The 20,790-nt window shown below is 35.8% G+C and overlaps 5 protein-coding genes and 2 long non-coding RNA genes across 8 annotated transcripts; 4 read left to right on the top strand and 3 right to left on the bottom strand.

The window, feature by feature from the left end:
* The first annotated feature begins 18 nt into the window (after positions 1-18).
* LOC111212605 lies at positions 19-2,050 on the top strand. The gene is made up of 5 exons (XM_022714165.2): positions 19-257; positions 412-561; positions 642-1,375; positions 1,474-1,561; positions 1,646-2,050. The coding sequence occupies exons 1-5, from the start codon at positions 228-230 to the stop codon at positions 1,934-1,936; spliced, it is 1,293 nt and encodes a 430-aa protein (XP_022569886.1). The 5' UTR covers positions 19-227; the 3' UTR covers positions 1,937-2,050.
* Positions 1,938-3,381, bottom strand: LOC111212606 (protein ATAF2). Of its 2 annotated transcripts, XR_002663049.2 has the most exons (4): positions 3,118-3,381; positions 2,738-3,018; positions 2,189-2,642; positions 1,938-2,114 (listed from the first exon to the last, which is right to left on the bottom strand). XR_002663049.2 is itself a non-coding variant. In XM_022714166.2 (3 exons), the coding sequence occupies exons 1-3, from the start codon at positions 3,275-3,277 to the stop codon at positions 2,247-2,249; spliced, it is 837 nt and encodes a 278-aa protein (XP_022569887.1). In that variant the 5' UTR covers positions 3,278-3,381; the 3' UTR covers positions 1,938-2,246. The 2 variants fall into 2 exon arrangements, 1 of the variants encoding a protein (XP_022569887.1); XM_022714166.2 differs by having other exon boundaries at positions 1,938-2,642.
* A 187-nt stretch (positions 3,382-3,568) lies between these two features.
* LOC111212607 lies at positions 3,569-5,249 on the top strand. The gene is made up of 4 exons (XR_002663050.2): positions 3,569-4,477; positions 4,604-4,728; positions 4,802-4,905; positions 4,981-5,249. It is a non-coding gene; the product is annotated as an uncharacterized LOC111212607 (long non-coding RNA).
* Positions 5,250-8,298: 3,049 nt separating this feature from the next.
* LOC111212604 lies at positions 8,299-12,713 on the bottom strand. Its single transcript, XR_002663048.2, has 3 exons — positions 11,327-12,713; positions 11,093-11,251; positions 8,299-10,925 (listed from the first exon to the last, which is right to left on the bottom strand). It is a non-coding gene; the product is annotated as an uncharacterized LOC111212604 (long non-coding RNA).
* A 239-nt stretch (positions 12,714-12,952) lies between these two features.
* LOC106419148 (amino acid permease 2) lies at positions 12,953-15,579 on the top strand. The gene is made up of 7 exons (XM_022714164.2): positions 12,953-13,186; positions 13,405-13,522; positions 13,643-13,876; positions 13,978-14,071; positions 14,148-14,362; positions 14,446-14,585; positions 14,745-15,579. The coding sequence occupies exons 2-7, from the start codon at positions 13,405-13,407 to the stop codon at positions 15,399-15,401; spliced, it is 1,458 nt and encodes a 485-aa protein (XP_022569885.1). The 5' UTR covers positions 12,953-13,186; the 3' UTR covers positions 15,402-15,579.
* Positions 15,580-17,126: 1,547 nt separating this feature from the next.
* LOC106418990 (RNA polymerase II transcriptional coactivator KIWI) lies at positions 17,127-18,331 on the bottom strand. The gene is made up of 5 exons (XM_013859731.3): positions 18,194-18,331; positions 17,919-18,075; positions 17,713-17,818; positions 17,418-17,440; positions 17,127-17,308 (listed from the first exon to the last, which is right to left on the bottom strand). The coding sequence occupies exons 2-5, from the start codon at positions 18,051-18,053 to the stop codon at positions 17,249-17,251; spliced, it is 324 nt and encodes a 107-aa protein (XP_013715185.2). The 5' UTR covers positions 18,054-18,075; positions 18,194-18,331; the 3' UTR covers positions 17,127-17,248.
* LOC106418989 (vacuolar protein sorting-associated protein 20 homolog 2) lies at positions 18,182-20,024 on the top strand. The gene is made up of 6 exons (XM_013859729.3): positions 18,182-18,601; positions 18,911-19,063; positions 19,154-19,306; positions 19,400-19,483; positions 19,604-19,745; positions 19,832-20,024. The coding sequence occupies exons 1-6, from the start codon at positions 18,500-18,502 to the stop codon at positions 19,855-19,857; spliced, it is 660 nt and encodes a 219-aa protein (XP_013715183.2). The 5' UTR covers positions 18,182-18,499; the 3' UTR covers positions 19,858-20,024.
* Positions 20,025-20,790: the final 766 nt, after the last annotated feature.

The following is a 20,790-nucleotide window of genomic DNA, read 5'->3' as shown; positions in this document are numbered from 1 at the left end:
CTCTGGTCTTAACGCTTTCCTCTTCTTCCTCTGCCTTTTATTTAAGCTTCACTGGAATTAAACATAACCGGCCGGTTTAAATTAAAAATCATATATCACAATTTGACCCGGTTTGATTCGGTTTAACTTGATATAAATTGTCGTCGTCCTCCTCACTTCCCTCGCCTTCAGATATTAAGCGCCGATTCTGCGTACTGCGTACACTCTAGAGCTTCAACTCGTCTCCCATGGCGGATACTACTATTATAGTGCCAATGGTTTGTAATTTCTGCTTCTTCTCATCTTCGATTATGTATTTTCAGCAGTTACGGTTTAAAATCAGTAATTTCTGTTTCTCGTTAGGGTAGCTCGATGCCATAGCTTTGAGAGCTTGTTCATGCATTGAATCTGAATGATTGTTGTTGATTACAGGCACGTGAAAGAAAATTTGAGAATCTGAGAGCCTTTATGGTGAATCTAGCGAATTCGAGAGGGTTGTTGATTCCTGAGAGTAGGCTCTTCGAACAGAGATTCTTGGACCTGTGTTTATCACGTGCTCCTGATCATCCCACTTACTCTGCTGTATGTATAAGTTATAACAATGCCGAATCTCTTATGTGTATATATACATGTGTTGTTCTGACTGTATACATTTGTATCAGATGATTTTGACTGCTATCACGGAGTTGAATGAAGCAGACGGCTCTTGCCAAGAAGCGGTATCAGAGTTTACAAAGTCAAAGTATGAGAGCTTGCCGTTTGCTCACACGAGTTTGCTTAGTCATCATCTGGCTAAGCTTGTGGAGAAAAAAGAGATACTTTGTGACTACAGCAACTACTGTTACACTCTTCCGGGAACTGATGATGCTGAGAGAAAGAACGTTGAGATGCCGTTGAGAATGAATGATCAGTGTGCGGCGGATGAGGTTATGAGCCTTCGAAATGATAAAGGGATTGTAGAAGAACGGATCTTGACTGAATCCAGAGACAGCCCCAAACGTAAAGCATGTGGTGGCAATGACGTTAACGTCACTGAAGTAAGTGACACTGGAGGCAAAGCATGTTTGAGTGTGACGACTGTTAAAACTAGTAGTAAAGAGGTAGTAGTTTCTGTAGAACCAGAAGTGGCTCTTGTAAATGGTGGGACTGAAGGTAGGATTGAAGCAAACAGTGAAGGACATGAGTTAGTTGTTCTAGATGAGCAAAATGATGTGCTGATGGAAGAGTCATGTAAAGGAGAAGAAAACCTAAGGGAAACAAACTCAAAACAAGGAGAACCAAAATTGCACAGAACATCTAACATGGTGAAGGAAGCAAGTGTGGAAGTGAAGAGTGTAGCATATAAAAGACTTTGGGAATGTCAAACCGAAGCATGCAGCAATATCATTGCTCTAGAGTAAGCCTCTGATCCCTTTTCTTATCAATATTAGTATATTCATCTCTGAGTTAGCTTTAAAAAGTTTCATGTTTCCTCTTTGTGGATTGGGAAAATAGGGAAATGCTGAAGCAGTGCAGAGAGAAAGACCAGCAGAAGAAAGCTGTTACAGAGATTGATGGTGTTTCTCGTTTGCCTCTGTCGATGGTAATGACAAAAATCCCTGTTACTTTATGTCACTGGTGCGTTTATGAGCTGATGAAAAACAAGTATGTGTCTTCTTTTTTACAGGAAAGCTGTGAAGAACTGAGGAAGCTTGCCCAAAAGATAGAAAGCCAGCTCTCTGAGATCATCGGTTCCTATGATGAAGCCGTGGTTCCATGCTATGAATCTCGAGGATGTGAAACCAAAAGTATAAGCAAAGAAGTCTTTCACGAGACTCCCACGAAGACCTCCAAACATCATGAACAGAAGGAAAGAGAGCAATCTCAAATAAACCCACGGGCCAAGAAGAGGAGAGTCAGAAGACTTCAAGACATAGGAGTACTGAGGAAATCGCCTCGGTTACAAAAGCTAATATGAATATTTCTGAATCTTAATATCTCTTTATATATCAGTATCTACATAGGTGCAACATCGTGAAGAATTTGAATATTTTCCATATAAAATTATGATGAAATAACAAGAATTTGTCTATGATGCTAACAACTATTAACATCTACAATCTTTTTTACTACTAAGAAACAAAGATGATTGAGAACTGTGTGGTGAAGTGCTTAGAGAGAGGAGTAAATGGTGGTTTAACTGTGTGGTGAAGTGCTTAGAGAGAAAAAACTTCTCTCTAAGCACTTCACCACACAGTTAAACCACCATTTACTCCTTTCTTCCCTTTTTACCCATGTGGAGCAAAACTCCAATTCGAGAACGGTTTCTGCTGGGGCATATCCTGGAAGGGAGTGAAATAATCAGGCTGGTACAAGTACTGAGGAACAAAACCGTCGCTCTGCAACAAGTCCATGGAACCACCAAACATTGAAGTATCAAAAGCCTCTAAAGCATCTTCGAGCTCTCCCCATTTAGGCTCGCTCTGAACCTCCTTGGCATCCGGTGACACCACGTGGCCGCCCGAGCTGCTCGAATCGTTCGGGTAAGTCGAGTCCGATGTGTCAAAAGGCGATGATGATTGATCCGCCATTGATGTCGCTGTCCTCGGTTTCTCATCCGCAGGGTAATACTTCTCCATGGTTCCTTTCTTGTTGTAGATTCGACATAGAACCCAATCATCAAGCTGTTCACAAAAAAAAAAAAATAACAAAGTTAGTAATCTAAATCATCATGACATTCACGAGTTGAAATATAAATCAAGAAAAAGACAGAACATACTCGTAGGTTGTTCTTTTTGTTAACAGAAGCTGATCTATCGACATTAGCGAGACGATACTCGTGCATTATCCAATTCGTTTTAATCCCTTTTGGAGCTTTCCCAGCGTAGAAGACTAGAGCTTTCTTAATACCCAACGTCTTCGGTTTACCGATTGGTTTATCTGCTCCGGTGGCTTTCCAATAACCGGTTCCAGCTGCCCGGTTTGGACGAGAACCGTTTGGGTATTTCCGGTCTCGAGGTGAGAAGAAGTACCACTCTTTCTCTCCGTACAGAGACATCTCTGAAAGAATAATCAAATCTCTCGATTAACAACGATTCTCGAGAGAAAAAAAACAGATTCTTTTTCCTGGAAAAATGATTAGAAACCCATGAATTTTACCTGGAAGCTCCCAAGGATTGAACTTGTAAAGATCGATTTCTGCGATAACCGGAGCTGAGATCTGCTCCGATGAGCATTTCCGGCACAAGTAGAATTTCACAAGCTCTTCGTCTGTTGGATGGAATCGAAATCCTGCAGGTAAGTTCAGCTCTGCTTTCATTCTCTTCTCTTTTCTCTCTTCAAATCTCTTCGTTTAATTTTTTTTTCCCTTCTCCTTCGCCTGCTGAAGATTGTAATCGAGGAGATGAGAGTGAGAAGACGAAGGCTTTATAAGGACGAGAATAGCCGAAATTTACTTAATTGAATTAAAAAAACAAGGAGAAAAAGACAGAGATGACACGTGGGTGTTTTCAAGCACGTGCAGCAATGCCGACTGTTTTCTTTTCTACGCTGACCGCAGCCAGCTGGTTACATACGTGGCCTAGTCTTAGTGGATAGTCGACTTAACGAGAGCAGTGATGTTGTCATTGCTTACGTCATCTGCACCCTTTGTATATTGTTGACTGACACCACAAGTGTCAATAACTTAGAGCAAGTCCATTGGGGATCCTTCAAAAGGGGTTCCTAACAAAACTGAAAAAAAAAAAAATTAAAAAATCCAAAATAAAGAAGAACCGTTGCTTAAATTAGGCTTTTTAGAAATGGTAAGAAGCCCTAACGTGGCGCCTTGTAATTGGACAACCCTCTCCCGTCAGTTGCTCTCTCTCTCTCCTTCGCCACTTGACTTCTCCGTCTTCGCATGCAAAGCTCGTTTTCTCTCTAGAATCTCGTCTCCAGTCTCGTTTCTCTCTCGAATCTCGTCTCCAATCTCGTTTACTCTCTCGAATCTCGTCTCCAATCTCGTTTCTCTCTCGAATCTCGTCTCGGACCTCATCTCGATCTCCTTATCGGCTAGAAATCATTCTTTTGATTTGATCTTTATGTTATTGTTGTCTCGATTTTGGTCTATCTCCCATTCTCTGTTCGTGATCCTCTGTTTTCGTCTTCTTTCTCCTGAGGTTTGTGATAAAGATCACAAGAGAGAAGCTTCAAGAGAAGAAGACGAAGAAGAAGCGAGATAAGTGCGAACATCCCTTTCTCCTGCTGTCTCGATTTTGGTTTATGATGTCGATGAAAACTGATGTAGATTACTAGAGTTTTGTTTGACTGTTGAAAAGATTGAATCTTTTGCATAGAAACAGAGTCGGTTGGTTTGATATAAGAAGTGTTGATGATGAATTGGTTAAGGGAATGATTAGCAATGGTGGGAAAGAATGTCTGTGGAAATTGAAATGCTTAAGTTCATAGTCATCAGACTTGGAAAGTGATCTCAGAACCGTATGGGACGTTCTTGTTCTGTCTAGCTAGAATTTTCCAATATGTAAGATTTCAGATCTTGAACCATTTCCATGTTTTTTTTAATAGAAATAAATTTGTAACTTTTCTATTATCTGTGTTCAGCTTTGTCTTTGGAGTTTACGTAATTAATATTATTATTTGTTTGTAGGGAGTCCAAGATTTGAAAAAATCATAACGGCTGCAGCTGCAGAGCATTTGACTCATGTGACATTGGAGCTTGGTGGAAAATGTCCCACCATAGTTGATCACCAATCTGTTTCAAAGGACATGAAGGTATGTGTTTTGGTCTGTTTTAGCTGATCTTGAAAGTGTCTGAATTTTATTTATTGGTGATGAGCATGTGTAGTCGGTTGTGAAGAGAATCTTTGGAGGGAGTGTGGTTCTTGCAGTGGACAAGCTTGCATCTCTGTAGATTACGTTTTTGTAGAACAGAGTTTTGCGTCTTCTCTGGTAAGTTTACACACAAACGCAAATGCAAATGCTGTTTCTGTAGTATCTCTAAGAGTTTGGTGATTTTTGTTATAGATTGAAACTTTGAAGCCGATGATAAGGTCTTTCTTTGGGGAAAATCCTAAAGAATCTGGATGTCTCTCTAGGATTGTCACCAAGAAACACTTTAGATTGGCTCATCTTCTTAATGATCCTGGTGTTCAAGCTTCAATCGTTTATGGTGGTTCCACCATTTTTCTGTGAGTGTAAAAGAACTTGTCTTTCCTTTTGGCAAACACCATTTATATGTTTTATGTAATTTTTATGTTTTAATATGTTTTATATAATTTTTATTAAAAATTTTATGTATGCTTTTATTTTAAATCATTCTAATTAAAAAAAAATTTAAAAATATTTTAGAACCCTTATGAGATTCTCCCATTGGAGAAAGAAAAAAAATTTCCACTAACCAAAGATCTTAACTTATCAAATCAACTTTAAACTTATTAATTTAATCATTAGAACCCATAATGGGTTCTAATGGATGGAGTTGGTCTTAATCCCCTGCTTCTCAGCGCTGCTTATCCATTTTATTCTTGTACTTGCAGGTTAGCACATAGGGGTTGGCGTTTTCTCCGTTAAATTTAATTCGATTCCTTATTCGTTTCGATTCGATCCAAGGATATCCGTAGATTTTCGACGCAAAGCAAATACTAAAAATCATATCCGTTAAAATCGAAGCAAATCACAACAAATATCAAAATTTTGGGAAGCGGATATCCACTCTAATCCGACAATATATAAATACATATATATCTTGATTATATTTAAAGTTTGAACGTATAAAATTATACAATTATTATTCTAACATATGATTTGACAAATTCTATTCACATTATTACTTAGATAAAAGTATTACATAAAAAGAAGAAAAAAAAATTATGACAATCATAAATTTTTTTCTTAAGTTTTGTGTTATTATAATTGTTAATTAAGTTTTAAAAATTTACAAAATATGTAAATTCACTACTTTTTTAATTTTTATTTTATATATCATGCAAAAAATATTTTACAAAACAAATTTGTATCATTTTTTTAAGATTATTTGTATTAATCAAAACAGATGAGATATCCGTAAGTAATTCGTAAATAAATGAAAATATCTATTTTTTTCTGGATATCCATTTTTCAGATATCTGTATTTTTCTGAAGCAAAACAAAAAAAAATATTTGGATATCCGTAATATACGAAGCAAATCACAAATACCTTCAAAAACCCGTATATCCGACTTGTGTCCACCCGTACTTACCACTAAGGCCTTTTACTTTTTTCTTGGGGGCAAAATAAATTTCCTTAGCAGCCTTGCTTTTATTATTTTGAAATGGATACACTATTGTTAAACCTTGCTGAAGAGAAGTCAGCATTTCTTGCGGTGGAAGCTTTGGATGTGACATGTGATTGGACAATTGATGAAATTACGTTGAGATTCTCCGCAGCATATCACAACATCATCCTTGAGGGAAGCTCTCGTCATGACGGATGACGTCATCTAACGTTGGATCGTGTTTAGTTGGGTTTTTTTTGTAATAAAGGTCGTTGGTTTAGTTGCAATCATGCACCAATCGCAGTCACACCGGTTTCTTTTTGTTTTCCTTACATTATACTTTTATATTTATCGAATTTTAGTATTTTATAGAATAGATCTGATCATTCAGTCATTCACCAGTAAGTACCTATTCAAAATGTTAAAATATATCAAAATTGAGTTCGTAACAAAGTGTTCGCACTTCGGCTTATCTTACCCGGTTGTATATAGAACAATGTTTTCAAGTATTATTGAGCCTTTAGTTAAGTCCTTCACTATGTACCACTTCCTCTTGCATTAACTAAACACAATTTAAAATTTCATTGATCTGACTTGTTTTTTTTTTAAATGCGCATGTAGTCTGTTCTAGTTCAAATGGTTTAAATAGAAAGTTGAGGTAGGTTACGTGGGCTTGTTCCCCGTTTGATGATCATCGCTTACGTTTACTATCAGTCTATCATATATAAATTATTGTGGTGCTCTTCGTTTGCTCACCCAGGTGATCCATCTGGGTGAAGATGCAAATTGATGTTCGTTTTGTACATTATAATGCTACATCTAAATAGATCATCCAGCTGAATTTTTAAAAACCCATCTCAAATTCTCATCCAAATGAAAGTGAGTCTTGATGGATGTAGATGCATCTAGTTCAGTCCAAAATGATAAATGACAAAAATAACCTTTTAAAATCAAAATATTATTTTCAAACCAAAAATTCTATTTTTTTGCATATACATTTTTCCGCCAGAACCGAAAAATGCATTATCCCGCCAAAACTTAAAAACAAATTTTCTCGCCAAAAACCGCAAAAATGTGTTTTCCGCAAAAAAAGAAGTAAAAACACATTTTTCATAAAAACACACTTTTCAGTCAAACCACTAAAACAATACTTTTCGGCCAAAACGGTAAAACACACTTTCCCGTCAAAACCGTAAAAACGCATTTTCCGCCAAAAACGCAAGACCGCAAATACGCATTTCCCGCCAAAACCGCAAAAACGCATTTTCCCGCCAAAACCGCAAAAACGCATTTTCCCGCCAAAATCGGAAAAAGTATTTTCCCGCAAAAACCGTAAAAATGCATTTCCCCGCCAAAACCGCCAAAAATTCATTTTTCCGCCAAAACCGAAAAAACAGTTTTCCGCCAAAACCGCAAAACGCATTTCTCTGCCAAAACCGCAAAAACGCATTTTCCGTCAAACCCGCAAAAACGCATTTTCCCGTCAAACCCGCAAAAACGCATTTTCCCGTCAAACCCGCAAAAACGCATTTTCCCTTCAAACCCGCAAAACACACTTTTTCGTCAAAAACACATTTTCCTCCAAAACCCCAAAAACACACTTTTCCCGCCAAAACCGTAATAACATATTTTCTGCCAAACCCGCAAAAACGTATTTTCCCGCAAAAAAACTACAAAAATGCACTTTTTCGTCAAAAACATATTTTTCCTCAAAAACCGCAAAAATATTTTCGCCAATGCCGTAAAAATGCTATTTTTCCGCCGAAACATAAAAAAAATATATTTTAGCCATTTTATTAACAAATCCACCTAGATGCAGATACAAGTTAAAAATGAAAAGCAAACGAACATAGTTGTATTCAGATGATTTATCTGGATGTATAGACGAAATGAAGAAACGAACAACACCCAAATGGAGCATTTGAATAAGACACCCAGATGGATCATATGGACGCATCTTCCACATGTAGGAACGAACGGGCCTGTGTTGTATTCAACATTGTGCTTTTTTTTTTTTAAAGATATGCCTTTCATTTTAGTATCAGATCACTTCCTCCATAACCCAATGAATAATACGAATTTTTTTGGTCAAACATGACCTTTTGTCAATATGCATTTTCTTTATTGATATAAGTATGTAAATTTCTATATATAAGTCGTATCATTTCATACAGTAAGAATGAAACTATCATGATGCACGTAATTTATTAATTGTCGTTTTGGGTGGTAAGTGGTAACAGTAAAGTCTCAAAAAGGAGAAGATAAAGTAAATTTCTATATATAAGTCGTATCATTTCATACAGTAAGAATGAAACTATCATGATGCACGTAATTTATTAATTGTCGTTTTGGGTGGTAAGTGGTAACAGTAAAGTCTCAAAAAGGAGAAGATAAAGAGTCATAAGATCAATTGACTAATATGTTTTTTCCCATTATAAAATTTCAGATAAATTGTACCTGGACTTGATCTGAATTTATCACATTATATATAGAGAATCTACTTTTATACTTTTTTGCAGTTGTTTGTTTAAGTCATTGTGTGAATTGAAAGAGGAAGCTTCACGGAGCGTGATGTTATAGCTGCCGAACTTGACCTACCTAAAACATATATATACTCAATAGTCAATACTATATATCTTCTTTACGGTGGATTAATTGCTATTTTGTTTTGTCGTATTTAGATTTTTGCGAATATGCTTAAGAAGTTGGATAAAAAGCTGGGACCTCATTGTCGAAAATTTAACATATCTTTAACAACATGCAGGTTCACAATCACATGTATACTATTCTGCTATTCATATGACTACTTGTCTTATACGATGATAATTATAAATTTATAATATTATATGTATGTGTACGTGCGTTTAAAAGTAAAATAAGACGTGCTTTGAAACCGTGAACTGCATTCGAGAATTTTCATTGAGCAGTGTTGACTGTTGAGTAGTGAATTTCATTCTAGAATCTTGTTCTTCTCTATCAGGCAACTTGTCACTAATGGGCTACGTAGGTCCTCTTCTCCCTCAATCACTCATCACTACATCTTAAGCACAATGGGCCTAATATGGAACTTAACTTGGGTCATTTATGAAAAACGGTTTTGGTATTTGGTAGGTATGCGATCTAATATCTTCTATTTTGAGCTCCTCTAATACCCCTTGCGATTCTTCTCTACATATGGATTTAAGATTCTCAACATATTTGTTTTTTTCCTTCATTTGTAATTTTTTTTGTTGGATCTTTCTCACGCAATTAAACGCTTTGGTCTAATGATCGCCAAGCGTTATTCGTTAGACCAAAAAAAAGGCAAGGGAGGCCAAAGGGTCTTGCGAGTAGCGACACAGTTGTGAAAACCACTAATGATTTGGTAAACATCAAATCATTATTCATGCATCACCACGATCATGATTGACCATTTGAGATTTCCATGCATCATATACATTGTTGAAATGCTCGTAACTACAACTATGAGGAATTAAAAACGTAGAAAGTTGAAAATATGTATATGTGATGAGTTTTATTAACTAAAAAAAGACACGAATTGACGCATATCAAGGGAAAAAGAATATCGAGCATTCTGGAATTCAAAGAACATACAGTTTCCTAATGACGAGTTTCGAAGATGCTCTTAAAATACTCTAAAAATAATAATAATGAGACGATGGTGGATAGAACCACTCGACATATTCGATTATCTTCTCAATATACTCACATCCATCACTAAGACGTTGGACGTTGCTAGTGCTTGGCTTAAAATTTATCTATGAAAATTCATATAAGTTTGCTCTTTGTCAAATTAATAAGTTATCACTACGAGAAAATAAAGGTATTGTGACAAAACATTTCGTCACAATAGAAAAAAATTCGTAACAATATAATTATTGTTACGTTTTTGTTACCAATTTTAATGGTTACAATACGTGTGTCACAAATGCATAGCGTAACAAAAAAATGTCATAATATTTGTGACTAATATATTTGTAACAAACTCGTTTCACATAGTTACGTTGTATGTTACTAACAACACTGTTACAATTTCTTACATATTAAATTGTCTCAAATCATTATAATATGTGACTATTATAATGCGACAAGAATGTTACAATTTTTTACATATTAAATTGTCTCAATTCGTTTTAATTTGTGACTAATTATAATGTGACAAAAATGTCATTTGTAGTAACGGATCAATTGTCTCAAAATATTTAATAAAAAATATAAATATAATTAATTATAATGTAACATATCCATATTGATTCATTTTTTTTATTTTAATAATACAAATTTATAAATTGAATTACTAAAATAAAATTAATTATATGAAAATTTTAAACTTATAGTTAAAATTAAATCTAAAATTCAGTACATACGAAATAAAATTGATTTACTAATTTGGTTTATAAATTAAAACCAACTTACAAATATTTTTTGGTCGAACCAACTTACAGATTAAAATTGGTTTATAAAACTAAACCAAATTAAAAAAAAAAACTAAACCTAATTGATTAGCATGCATCTTCTCAGCAACTCAACGCTTTGTCTCCAAAGCCATAGCTCTCCTTACACATAAATGCCTCATCATACCTCCCACTCATCCTCATTCCATCCCTCCCTTGCAAAATGCGTTAATCGCTGCAGTGAACAAGTAGACTTTAGGAGAAACCGCTCTTCTTATGTCTCCTCCTACTCTTCTTCTTCCTCGTCTTTCTTCTTATAAATCTACACAAGTATACCAATAATTGTTAAACTACACAGATTTAGGAAAAACGGTTCTGTGAAAATAATTGCAAAACTACACATATTCATCTCGATTTTTAAATCAACTCAACAGAAATATAATTAAGATGAACAGATTCATTGGATCCTCACAATCTGAACAGTCATACCGGAGCGACAACAGACGCTGTGACGGTACACCGGAACACCTTCATGTCTCCACCTCTCATGCTGGTTCATCCTTCTCATTTTCTTCCTTCTCTTCTCTCTCCTTCCTCCTCTGGTTCTCCTTCACTCCTTCGATTCTTTAACATGGACCAAAATCAAAGCTACACAAAAGAGAGATAATGAGAAAGTAATTAATTTGTAGATCTTAAAAAGGAGAAGGAGGATTCGTTTCTTACAACGACCATTGACAGAGACGGTAACGAAGCTGAAGAGATATGAGAGCAGAGATCGTTAAGAGAATGAAGAGGCTAGCAGTGAAAAAATCTTAAGAATGAAGAGATTAGGAGATGAAATCAAATAAGAAAATCTGTCGAGAGATATGCATATCTGTTTGGTAAAAAAAAGATATGCAGATCTGAAAAATTAATAACTTTGGTCCGTTGATTTAGTCTCATCCGACGGTCAAAAACTTGATTCTTGTGCTTATGAATTAGCCAATAGGAAATTTTCGTTTTTTTTTACGGGGCAAGTTTTATTTTGGTTGTACAGCAAAATACAACGATATAATTTTTTTTTTGAAACTTACGATAGAATTTTTTGCTCCTGATCTTTCTTTAATTTTTTTAATGTTTATTATAAGTTTGATTAAAATTCTAAGTTAATTCATTTAAAGTACACATCTGTATAGTTCTAAAAATGAAAAAACAAATTTAGAGATAAAATTTATGATATAGGGTTTGGAGTTTGAAGAAAAGGGTTTGGACTTTAAATTTAAATATGAAGTTAAGGTTTTTAAATAAGATTTGAAAAAATATTTTTTTATAAATATTGGATATTAGTTTAGGTGTATTATAGTAATTTTGAAACTTTATGTAAAGGTTAAGGTTTATTTTTTGTGACTTACGGGTTGGGTGTTTGAGGTTTACTTTCAGAATATGTGAAAATGTTTTGAAAATACTAAATTTTATATTTAAATTTAAGATGTGAGGTTAAAATATGAAAATATTAGAGTTTTGAGATTTGTGTTAAGAGTTTAGGGTTTAAAAATTCATTTGGGGTCTAGAAATATTTTTGTTTACCTTCTTTTATATGAATTTGTCACGAACATTTAGTTGCTCTATAGTCATAAATGGAGACATACGATTTAGTCATATATCAGTCACTGTGATAACAATAAATATAGTCACAATTATGTCACATATTTTGTCTCGTTTATTTTCGTCATTTTTATGTCACTAAATGTGACAAAAGTTGGCTACGATAAAACCCGTCACAATATTGTTACCAATTACCTACTTTTTCTTGACATATAACATTAGTCACAAATTAGTGTCTATTTAGTCACAAATATGCGACCAAAAATTTTAGTCTCAAATTTTTCGTAACAATATCCCCTTTTTTTTCGTAGTGTATGCTGAATCATATATTAATGTTGAGATTTACAATCACCGGTTATAAAAATGTAGTTTGTTAGGTACATGAATAGATTCTAGATAACATTCCCGAAACTACTAAACTTTCATAATTCATTTTCCTTCTTTTTGTTTTCTACTTTCGAACAATACACCACGCGTGGCATGCGCAAAGAAGCTCCACGGTATATGGAGGAACAACTTGATGAAACATTCCATATATAATAGTAGTATAGATTTATAAGCACTTCTGGCAGTAAAAATTCTTTCTAATTATAAAAATCTTAAACGTCGTATATCCTTAATAATGACGTTTTAATCTTTTCAATTCATATAAATAGTATATTATATCTGAGTGACTAAGTCGACCTCAAAAGGTACGGAGGAGAACACAAGCATTAGATTCCCTCTTATAAGCCATCACTAATGATGGTGGAGAGAAAAAGAAAAATACCCAACAAGCAAATATTGTCAAAATTGAAATAATTGCCATACTATACTTTTTAGTTAATTTATTAATATCCCTCACTTTTCATGGCTTATATAAGATGGTGACCATCACACAAATTGAAACGCAGCAGCAACTCATATCATCATCACCCATCTCCTTATTTTGCTCTTCTTTCTTTGTGTTCATAGCTTTGTAATAATAGTATTGCTTCTCCTAAGTCTCAATAAGAGGAGGTACTATTACTACATTTCTCCCTATCTTCACATATACTTCAAAATTATTATAAGAAACTGGTTTTAAACTAAAAAAATAAACAAAAGTTTGAATATTTTTTTTTAATCTGAATTTCAGTTTTACACGTTAGAAAAACAGCAAAAAACCTTTACTTATTTCAATTTTACTTTCAGATATAAAATAAAATTAAGTTTGGTTTTTCTCTTCTTACTAACAGATGGGTGCAACCGCTGCCGCCAACAACCACCATCAACACCACCAAGTCTTTGACATGGCCGTCCCTCAACAACCAGCTTTCAAATGCTTCGACGATGATGGCCGTCTCAAAAGAACAGGTTACAATCTAAACAAAACAAAAATCTCAACTTTCTTTGTTACAAAAAAAAAAAAAAACTTTCTTTGTTACATAAACGCAATACTAAAAACGTGTCTTCTTTGTTATAATAATAATCCAGGGACTGTTTGGACCGCAAGCGCTCATATCATTACAGCAGTTATCGGATCAGGCGTTCTCTCGTTGGCGTGGGCCATTGCACAGCTCGGATGGGTCGCTGGACCTGCGGTGATGCTGTTGTTCTCTTTAGTTACTCTCTACTCTTCCACACTTCTCAGCGACTGCTATAGAACCGGAGATGCAGTCTCCGGCAAGAGAAACTACACTTACATGGACGCTGTCCGATCCATTCTCGGTAATAAATACTCTGTTCTTTAGTAATATGATGCTTTCAGTGCTCTGTTTTTTTCCTCTGCTTTTTGTATTAAATATTGGAATACTCTGTTTTTATTACAGGTGGGTTCAAGTTCAAGATTTGTGGGCTGATTCAGTACTTGAATCTGTTCGGTGTCGCGATCGGTTACACAATCGCAGCATCCATAAGCATGATGTGAGTGTTTCTTAGTTTTACTTGTGACACAAGCTTCAGATCAGGTTATAGAACTAACATTTGATGGATCATGCAGGGCGATCAAGAGATCGAACTGTTTCCACAAGAGCGGAGGAAAAGACCCGTGTCACATGTCGAGCAACCCTTACATGATCATCTTCGGTGTGACAGAGATCTTGCTCTCTCAGGTTCCTGATTTCGACCAGATTTGGTGGATATCCATTGTAGCAGCTGTCATGTCCTTCACTTACTCTGCCATTGGTCTATCTCTCGGCATTGTTCAAGTTGCTGGTGAGTAATAACTACAAGTAGTATCCTAAAATCTTAATTTGAAAAGAAAAAAATGCTAAATCTTTGATTTGAAATCTCTCTAGCAAATGGAGTATTCAAAGGAAGTCTCACAGGGATAAGCATAGGAGCAGTGACTCAAACACAGAAGATATGGAGAACATTTCAAGCACTTGGAGACATTGCCTTTGCTTACTCTTACTCTGTTGTCCTAATTGAGATTCAGGTAATAAAATAAAAAACCTTTCTTGGAATACAAGCTTCCATTTTTTATACAACCTTAAAGAAAAAAAATTCAACTTTATAGGTTAACAACACTAAAGATTCACAGTTCCTTGGAACACAAGCTACAGTTTATTTATTTCTGTTGGTTCTCTGTATCTAGGATACTGTAAGATCACCGCCATCAGAATCAAAAACGATGAAGAAAGCTACAAAACTCAGCATTGCAATCACAACCATCTTCTACATGCTATGCGGCTCAATGGGATACGCAGCCTTTGGAGATGCAGCACCAGGAAACCTCCTCACCGGTTTCGGATTCTACAACCCGTTTTGGCTCCTCGACATAGCCAACGCAGCCATCGTAGTCCACCTCATCGGAGCTTACCAAGTCTTCTCCCAGCCCATCTTCGCCTTCGCTGAAAAATCAGCCTCGGAGAGGTTTCCAGACAATGACTTGCTCACCAAGGAACTCGAGTTCAAGATCCCAGGGTTAAGGTCTCCGTACAAAACCAACGTTTTCAGGGTAGTGTTCAGGTGCTCTTTCGTCGTTCTGACCACGGTGATATCGATGCTGATGCCGTTCTTCAACGACGTGGTTGGGATCTTGGGGGCCTTAGGGTTTTGGCCCTTGACGGTTTATTTCCCGGTGGAGATGTATATAAAGCAGAGGAAGGTGGAGAAATGGAGCCTGAGGTGGGTTTGTTTGCAGATGCTTAGTGTTTCTTGTCTAGTTATCTCTGTGTTCGCTGGAGTTGGATCAATCGCCGGAGTAATGCTTGATCTTAAGGTCTACAAGCCTTTCCAGACTACGTATTGATGATTGATGATCATAAAGGACCAATGAACACAAGAAAATTTGGTGTATAAAGCTTATTGTTTATGTTATGCATTTGAAAAAGATTTGAAAATGTGTATAATTTAAGTTTCCATTTGATGTATCGTATCATCTTTGTAATAAAGTTATCAAATATGTTATAAGTATATGTTTTAAACCATGCAGTTTAGAATAATCAAGTTGTAGATTTCGTCTAATGTGATAGTTTTATCGATTGCATCTTTTATACAAATGAGTGAATATGCTGAAAACATGGGTTACAACTTACAACTGTATGACTAATTTTGAGAATGGAAAGATGTAGAATGACATTGAGACAAAAATATAGAAAGAAAAACATTCCACTATCTATTTCAAAAAGAAAAATACAAAGAAAAACATTCATAAATAATTCTCAACGATTTTGACAGAATGAATTAAATGAATGAATATACTATATTTTAAAAACAATTTCACTCATCTTATTCCATCTATTTTTTATTCTATTAATTCCTTTTAGTGGTTATCATTTACAGTCATGGTGATGGTAAGATGGAATTTGAATCAAAGTGACACTGACATTTCATTGCGTTTTATAAAACAATAAAGTGAAAGCTAAAATGGAGCAACTTGGATGGTTTTGCTTGAAAGAGAAATTCCTCAATAGTCAAAGTAAGCTGTCCACCCAGCAGCCCTATTGTGATAAAATTATATACATTAATGTTTACCTTCCACTTATCAAGAACATGTATGGTCCTTGGATCTTGGAAATGATCAGAATCTTTGAAACTTTTGGATGTATCAACCCTTAATTTAAGGCACGTGTCTGAAAAGTACAACCCATAAAGCATTAAAGCTTCAAGGTTTGGTACTAATGCATCTAAAGTCAGACCCACAAAATGTACACATACCTTCCTCGTGCTCCCACTTATTCAGTAATCAGAGGACAAACAGTATCTTACACAGGAAACAAAATAACATATGACTGTTTCAGATATTGGGAAGATGCAGAGAGTACATTAACTAGCATATGATTCACTAGCTTCATATGCTGAGTTTTTTTTTGGTGTTTAATGATACAGCCACTGCTTCACCCTCCTACAGGATGAAATGAAAAGCCTAAGTTAATCAGTGATATTGACTGAGATGCACACAAAAGATGGGATGAATTGCGTGCACAATAAACGCAAGACACGATCCAATTTGTAAATGTTAGTATGCCAAAGCTGAGAGCATAATCCTATGCCAAAAAAAAACCAACTGCACCTCGACAGTTTGCTCGCATGACCTCTTTCGAAAACAGGATTCTCATCTGAATCGTTAGCTAACCGGCACATCATTTACTGACGGACAAGGCGACAACAGGTCCTTTGCACACTATAATGTGAAGCAGGATAAAGTCTTGAGAGAAAGTCACTTTTAGCTGTTTAAATGGACTTGAGATTGTTTTGGATTTGGCAGCTGAGTCGATGTTTCATATCAAGAAAGACCTCTTGTTCCAGTTTCATTTACTGTTTTCCAAGTTCTATAGGACAATGCCTTGAATTAGAGAACAATCAATCAAGTGGCTATTGTAACATTTTGTAAGTTCACCCAACTTGAATCCAATTTGTTAGTGCACACCTCTCTATTCCTGTGTATCTCGAATTTATAATTTCAGCAGAAAATAAAAGAGTGAACATCATTTTTAAGGCAATGCTCCGACTAAAGCATGTCTGAACCAAAAGAGAGAGAAAGATTCCATGATACACCGTCAAAAGGCTTAAGCCGATCCAAATAACAAAAACACTTGGGAGTCATCATCTTCTACTAGAGTTTACTACCAATTACAAAATGCAATTTTCAAAATCCTAAGAAAGGTCAGCGAGCGCCTTATCAATACCATCTGCGTGGTTCCGAAGAGTGTTCCACTGCAATATAAGAAAACATTATGGGTAAGGTAAGACATAAGGAGGTAACAACAAAAAAAAGCAAAGACTTATTGAATTCATAAAAAAGAGGGAGAAGGATGTTAACTACCTGATCCACGCTTAGAGAGATACCTGCAAAATATTAAACAAACTTGTAAATGTCAACAATATTAAACAGACAGTATCGACACTACACTGGTACATTCTCACTCAGGAGAATTGCCCGTTATTAGATGCAGTAACTTTAACAGTCTCCACACAAAAGTAAGATGCATACACTTAAAAACGCAAAACAGTAACAAAAAACTGAACTAAAGTAACACATGAGGAAACACATGTTTGCAACGGTCAAATGAGAGAAGACTAAGGAACACAAACAAGAGAGAAAGAAAAGAGAGTTTTACCTTTCTTGCCAGGCAAAGTTTTACCGTCCTTGACATAGAACTCACGTATGTCAATCCAAATTTTACCGTTCCAGTTTCTCACAGAGACTCTCCTGTTCTTAGAAATCTGAATACAAAAGCCCCAACAAACATTCATTATAAACCCTAATTTAATTAAAAAACCCAATTTGAGCAAAATCAGAACTTAAACCTTAAATCTCACTCACATTGCAGACGACGATGTCGTCAGACTCGTCGGAGGATTCGGCTGGCTTTGCGAGTTTCTTAGCCGGAGCGTGGGTTTCAGAATCGTCATCTGATGCTCGGACATCCTCGTCTTTTCGTTTTCCTCTCCACGACATTTTTTTCTCTCGAGCAAGTAACCTGTTAAGAAAATCAGACCCAGAAACGCTCTTTCTCTTCAGACCAAAGTGAACTCGCAATCCCAAAAATCAGACAAATCATTAAACTAAGCAAACGAGAGAGAGAGAGAGAGCGGAACCTCTGCCTCTGGTAGTGACTGCTGCAGCGGAGACCGAATGAAAGTGAAACGTCGCGTCTTTACGAAGTTGCGTTCACCGAACACGCGCTCTACTAGTGCGTGTGGTAAAAATTAGAACTGCTAACAGCTGTTAGATTCGGAACGCAGTTTTAAAACGCGAGTTTGAGTAAACGCGCGGTTAAACTAGAAAGGCGGAAGCTTTTTTAGGCTTTGTGGTTTATGAAAAACTGAAAAGATTGGGGAAAGATTGAGACTTCTTGGGTTTGAAATCGCGGTAGCTCTTGACGATTCTTGGAGTAGGAAGAGATGGGGAATATGTTCGTGAAGAAACCAAAGATCACGGAGGTTGATCGAGCGATCCTCTCTCTCAAAACCCAAAGGCGCAAGCTTGGTCAATATCAGCAACAGGTTTCTTCTTCTTCCCCCTCGAATTGGATCATTTTTTTCTCTTGAATCTGAGGTTGTGAAAAAGGGTGATTGAGTAGTTTGATTCACCAAATAGGTCAACATTTGAAAGGTGTTCACTTTCTGTTGTTTTAGCTTTGTTCAAAGACTTGATTTTTTTCTTTTATTCTTTGTCAATTGGAGTGATGGAAGTTTCCTTCCTGGATCCACTCTTATGTATTGTTGATGAGAGTCAATCTGTTGCTAATTTAGTGAGTTTGATCTTAAGAAGTAGAATGTGCTTTCTTTGTAACTCTAGCTCCCTTCTTGTAGCTTGAGAAAGTGATTGAAGCCGAAAAGCAAGCTGCGAGGGACTTAATCCGTGAGAAGAGGAAAGACAGGGCTTTGTTGGCATTGAAGAAGAAGCGGACGCAACAAGACTTATTGAAGCAAGTGGATCAGTGGGTCATCAATGTCGAACAACAAGTAAACATATCTATATCTATATATACTTGATCCCTTTAGGTTTAGTCTGTTGAAGAAACCTAAAAACAAACATATTGGTATGACTCTCAGCTGGCAGATATTGAGCTAACAAGCAAGCAGAAGGCAGTCTTTGAGAGCTTAAAGCAAGGCAACAGTGCGATTAAGGCGATTCAGAGTGAAGTCAACCTTGATGATGTTCAAAAGCTAATGGATGACACTGCCGAGGCCAAGGCTTATCAGGATGTGAGTTACCAAAATAAGCATATTTTACTTATATTTATAAAGATGAGTGTTCGTTTGCTTTGTCTAACTTGTTTAAACTACTTTGGATGTTAGGAGCTGAGTGCCATATTGGGAGAGAAACTATCGGAAGAAGATGAAGAAGAGATCTTAGCAGAATTCGACAACCTCGAAAGTCAGGTATCACTATCGTAGTTTACATTCTCCTTGTCGATGTTTCTTCTAGTACCATTTTCGTTGTTATAATCTTCTTGAATGGAGTCAAAGTGGTTATATATATATTTGTTTGTTTGGTTAAAGCTCAATGTTGAAGACATGCCTGAGGTGCCTACAACTGAGCTCGTGCCTGAAGAAGACGAGATATTGGATCTCCCTGATGTGCCAACAAAACAACCCCTCGCTCCCAATGCTACTGCAGAAATCTCTTCAACAAAGAGAAAAGGTTATTTTTCTTCTTCGTATTTTGTATAAGAATTTGCTTCATAGAAAGAAGCTTTAAAGTGAGTCATGTTTTTGTTTTGAGTGCAGTACTTGAAGAACCTTTGGAAGCTTGATTCAGAAGGGAAGAATGTGATGGAACCATGGATTATTACCATTTTTTTCTTTTTGACACTTTTTTCTTGTGGGCTCTTGAAGCTCGTTGTGTAAAGCTTGCAAAATGACAAGGTTCTTGGAATTTCCAGTGTGACATGAAAAAGAAAATGTTGATCATTATGGTTCATGAATGTTTTGGTTGGTTTCTAAAAAGTAATTTGGATAACAATTAACAAAGATATTTGTAAAATGGGAAAATGTCATTCTAACACCAGTTTTGTTATCAGATTTCAAAATGTATACATTTGTTTTTGTGTGTTTATACAAATTGAAGTAAATAAATGGAAGAAGATTGATGATAATTGTTATGTTTTTCTTCGATTTGTAATAAAGGAAGAAGATTGATAACAATAAAGAGTTACATGTTAAAACCAAACCGTAATTTAATTTTATCTGTTATACCAAAGAAAACCAATAACCAGAGCAGACCGTCAGGGAAAGGAGCATAACTCTGGACTCTCGTCAATTTCTCGGTCTCTCGATCTGGTTGGGGGGTTTTATAGGGTTTAAGCTGCGATGACTCTCTGAGCTTCTTCATTTGGAAATCCTCATCGCTCTTACACGACGACGACTTTGTCAACGCTTCTTCTAACTCAAAAGGTAAACTTTGTTTTAGTTTTTTTTTTTTTCATTTTCTTATTTTCTAGAAGAGATAATAAAGATCTTGTTTATGAGAGAAATGAATTTCATTTCAGTGATCTATATCTCTGCCTGTACCCATACATCTCCTAGATGCATAGAAAATGCCTCAGAGGCTGTTGATTTTGAAATTCTATTGCTTTCCCATTTCATAGATCTCTCCTCCCCAATTTGGTTTCTGCAAAGTTTATTTATTTCGCATCAAAAGTAACCAATATTATTTTTAAGTAAGGTTGCTATAACATTAACTTTCT

The sequence above is a fragment of the Brassica napus genome, chromosome C9, assembly GCF_020379485.1.
Source record: "Brassica napus cultivar Da-Ae chromosome C9, Da-Ae, whole genome shotgun sequence".
NCBI classification, from domain to species: domain Eukaryota; kingdom Viridiplantae; phylum Streptophyta; class Magnoliopsida; order Brassicales; family Brassicaceae; genus Brassica; species Brassica napus.
The sequence above is the reverse complement of the archived record's forward strand: the minus strand, read 5'-3'. Positions and strand labels throughout refer to the sequence as shown.

Bases quoted from the DNA above. Each gene is read 5' to 3' on its own strand.
- LOC111212605 (XM_022714165.2), top strand. From the start codon at position 228: ATGGCGGATACTACTATTATAGTGCCAATG. The intron at 562-641 runs GTATGTATAAGT...CATTTGTATCAG, and splicing joins ATCATCCCACTTACTCTGCT to ATGATTTTGACTGCTATCAC. The intron at 1,562-1,645 runs GTAATGACAAAA...TCTTTTTTACAG, and splicing joins CTCGTTTGCCTCTGTCGATG to GAAAGCTGTGAAGAACTGAG.
- LOC111212606 (XM_022714166.2), bottom strand. From the start codon at position 3,277: ATGAAAGCAGAGCTGAACTTACCTGCAGGATTTCGATTCCATCCAACA. The intron at 3,019-3,117 runs GTAAAATTCATG...TTATTCTTTCAG, and splicing joins CAATCCTTGGGAGCTTCCAG to AGATGTCTCTGTACGGAGAG. The intron at 2,643-2,737 runs GTATGTTCTGTC...TTTTGTGAACAG, and splicing joins ACAAAAAGAACAACCTACGA to CTTGATGATTGGGTTCTATG.
- LOC106419148 (XM_022714164.2), top strand. From the start codon at position 13,405: ATGGGTGCAACCGCTGCCGCCAACAACCACCATCAACACCACCAAGTC. The intron at 13,523-13,642 runs GTTACAATCTAA...ATAATAATCCAG, and splicing joins TGGCCGTCTCAAAAGAACAG to GGACTGTTTGGACCGCAAGC. The intron at 14,363-14,445 runs GTGAGTAATAAC...AAATCTCTCTAG, and splicing joins CGGCATTGTTCAAGTTGCTG to CAAATGGAGTATTCAAAGGA.
- LOC106418990 (XM_013859731.3), bottom strand. From the start codon at position 18,053: ATGTCGTGGAGAGGAAAACGAAAAGACGAGGATGTCCGAGCATCAGAT. The intron at 17,441-17,712 runs GTAAAACTCTCT...AATATTTTGCAG, and splicing joins AACTTTGCCTGGCAAGAAAG to GTATCTCTCTAAGCGTGGAT. The intron at 17,309-17,417 runs GTAGTTAACATC...CTTATATTGCAG, and splicing joins TCTCTCTAAGCGTGGATCAG to TGGAACACTCTTCGGAACCA.
- LOC106418989 (XM_013859729.3), top strand. From the start codon at position 18,500: ATGGGGAATATGTTCGTGAAGAAACCAAAGATCACGGAGGTTGATCGA. The intron at 19,484-19,603 runs GTATCACTATCG...GTTTGGTTAAAG, and splicing joins TCGACAACCTCGAAAGTCAG to CTCAATGTTGAAGACATGCC. The intron at 19,746-19,831 runs GTTATTTTTCTT...TTTTGAGTGCAG, and splicing joins CTCTTCAACAAAGAGAAAAG to TACTTGAAGAACCTTTGGAA.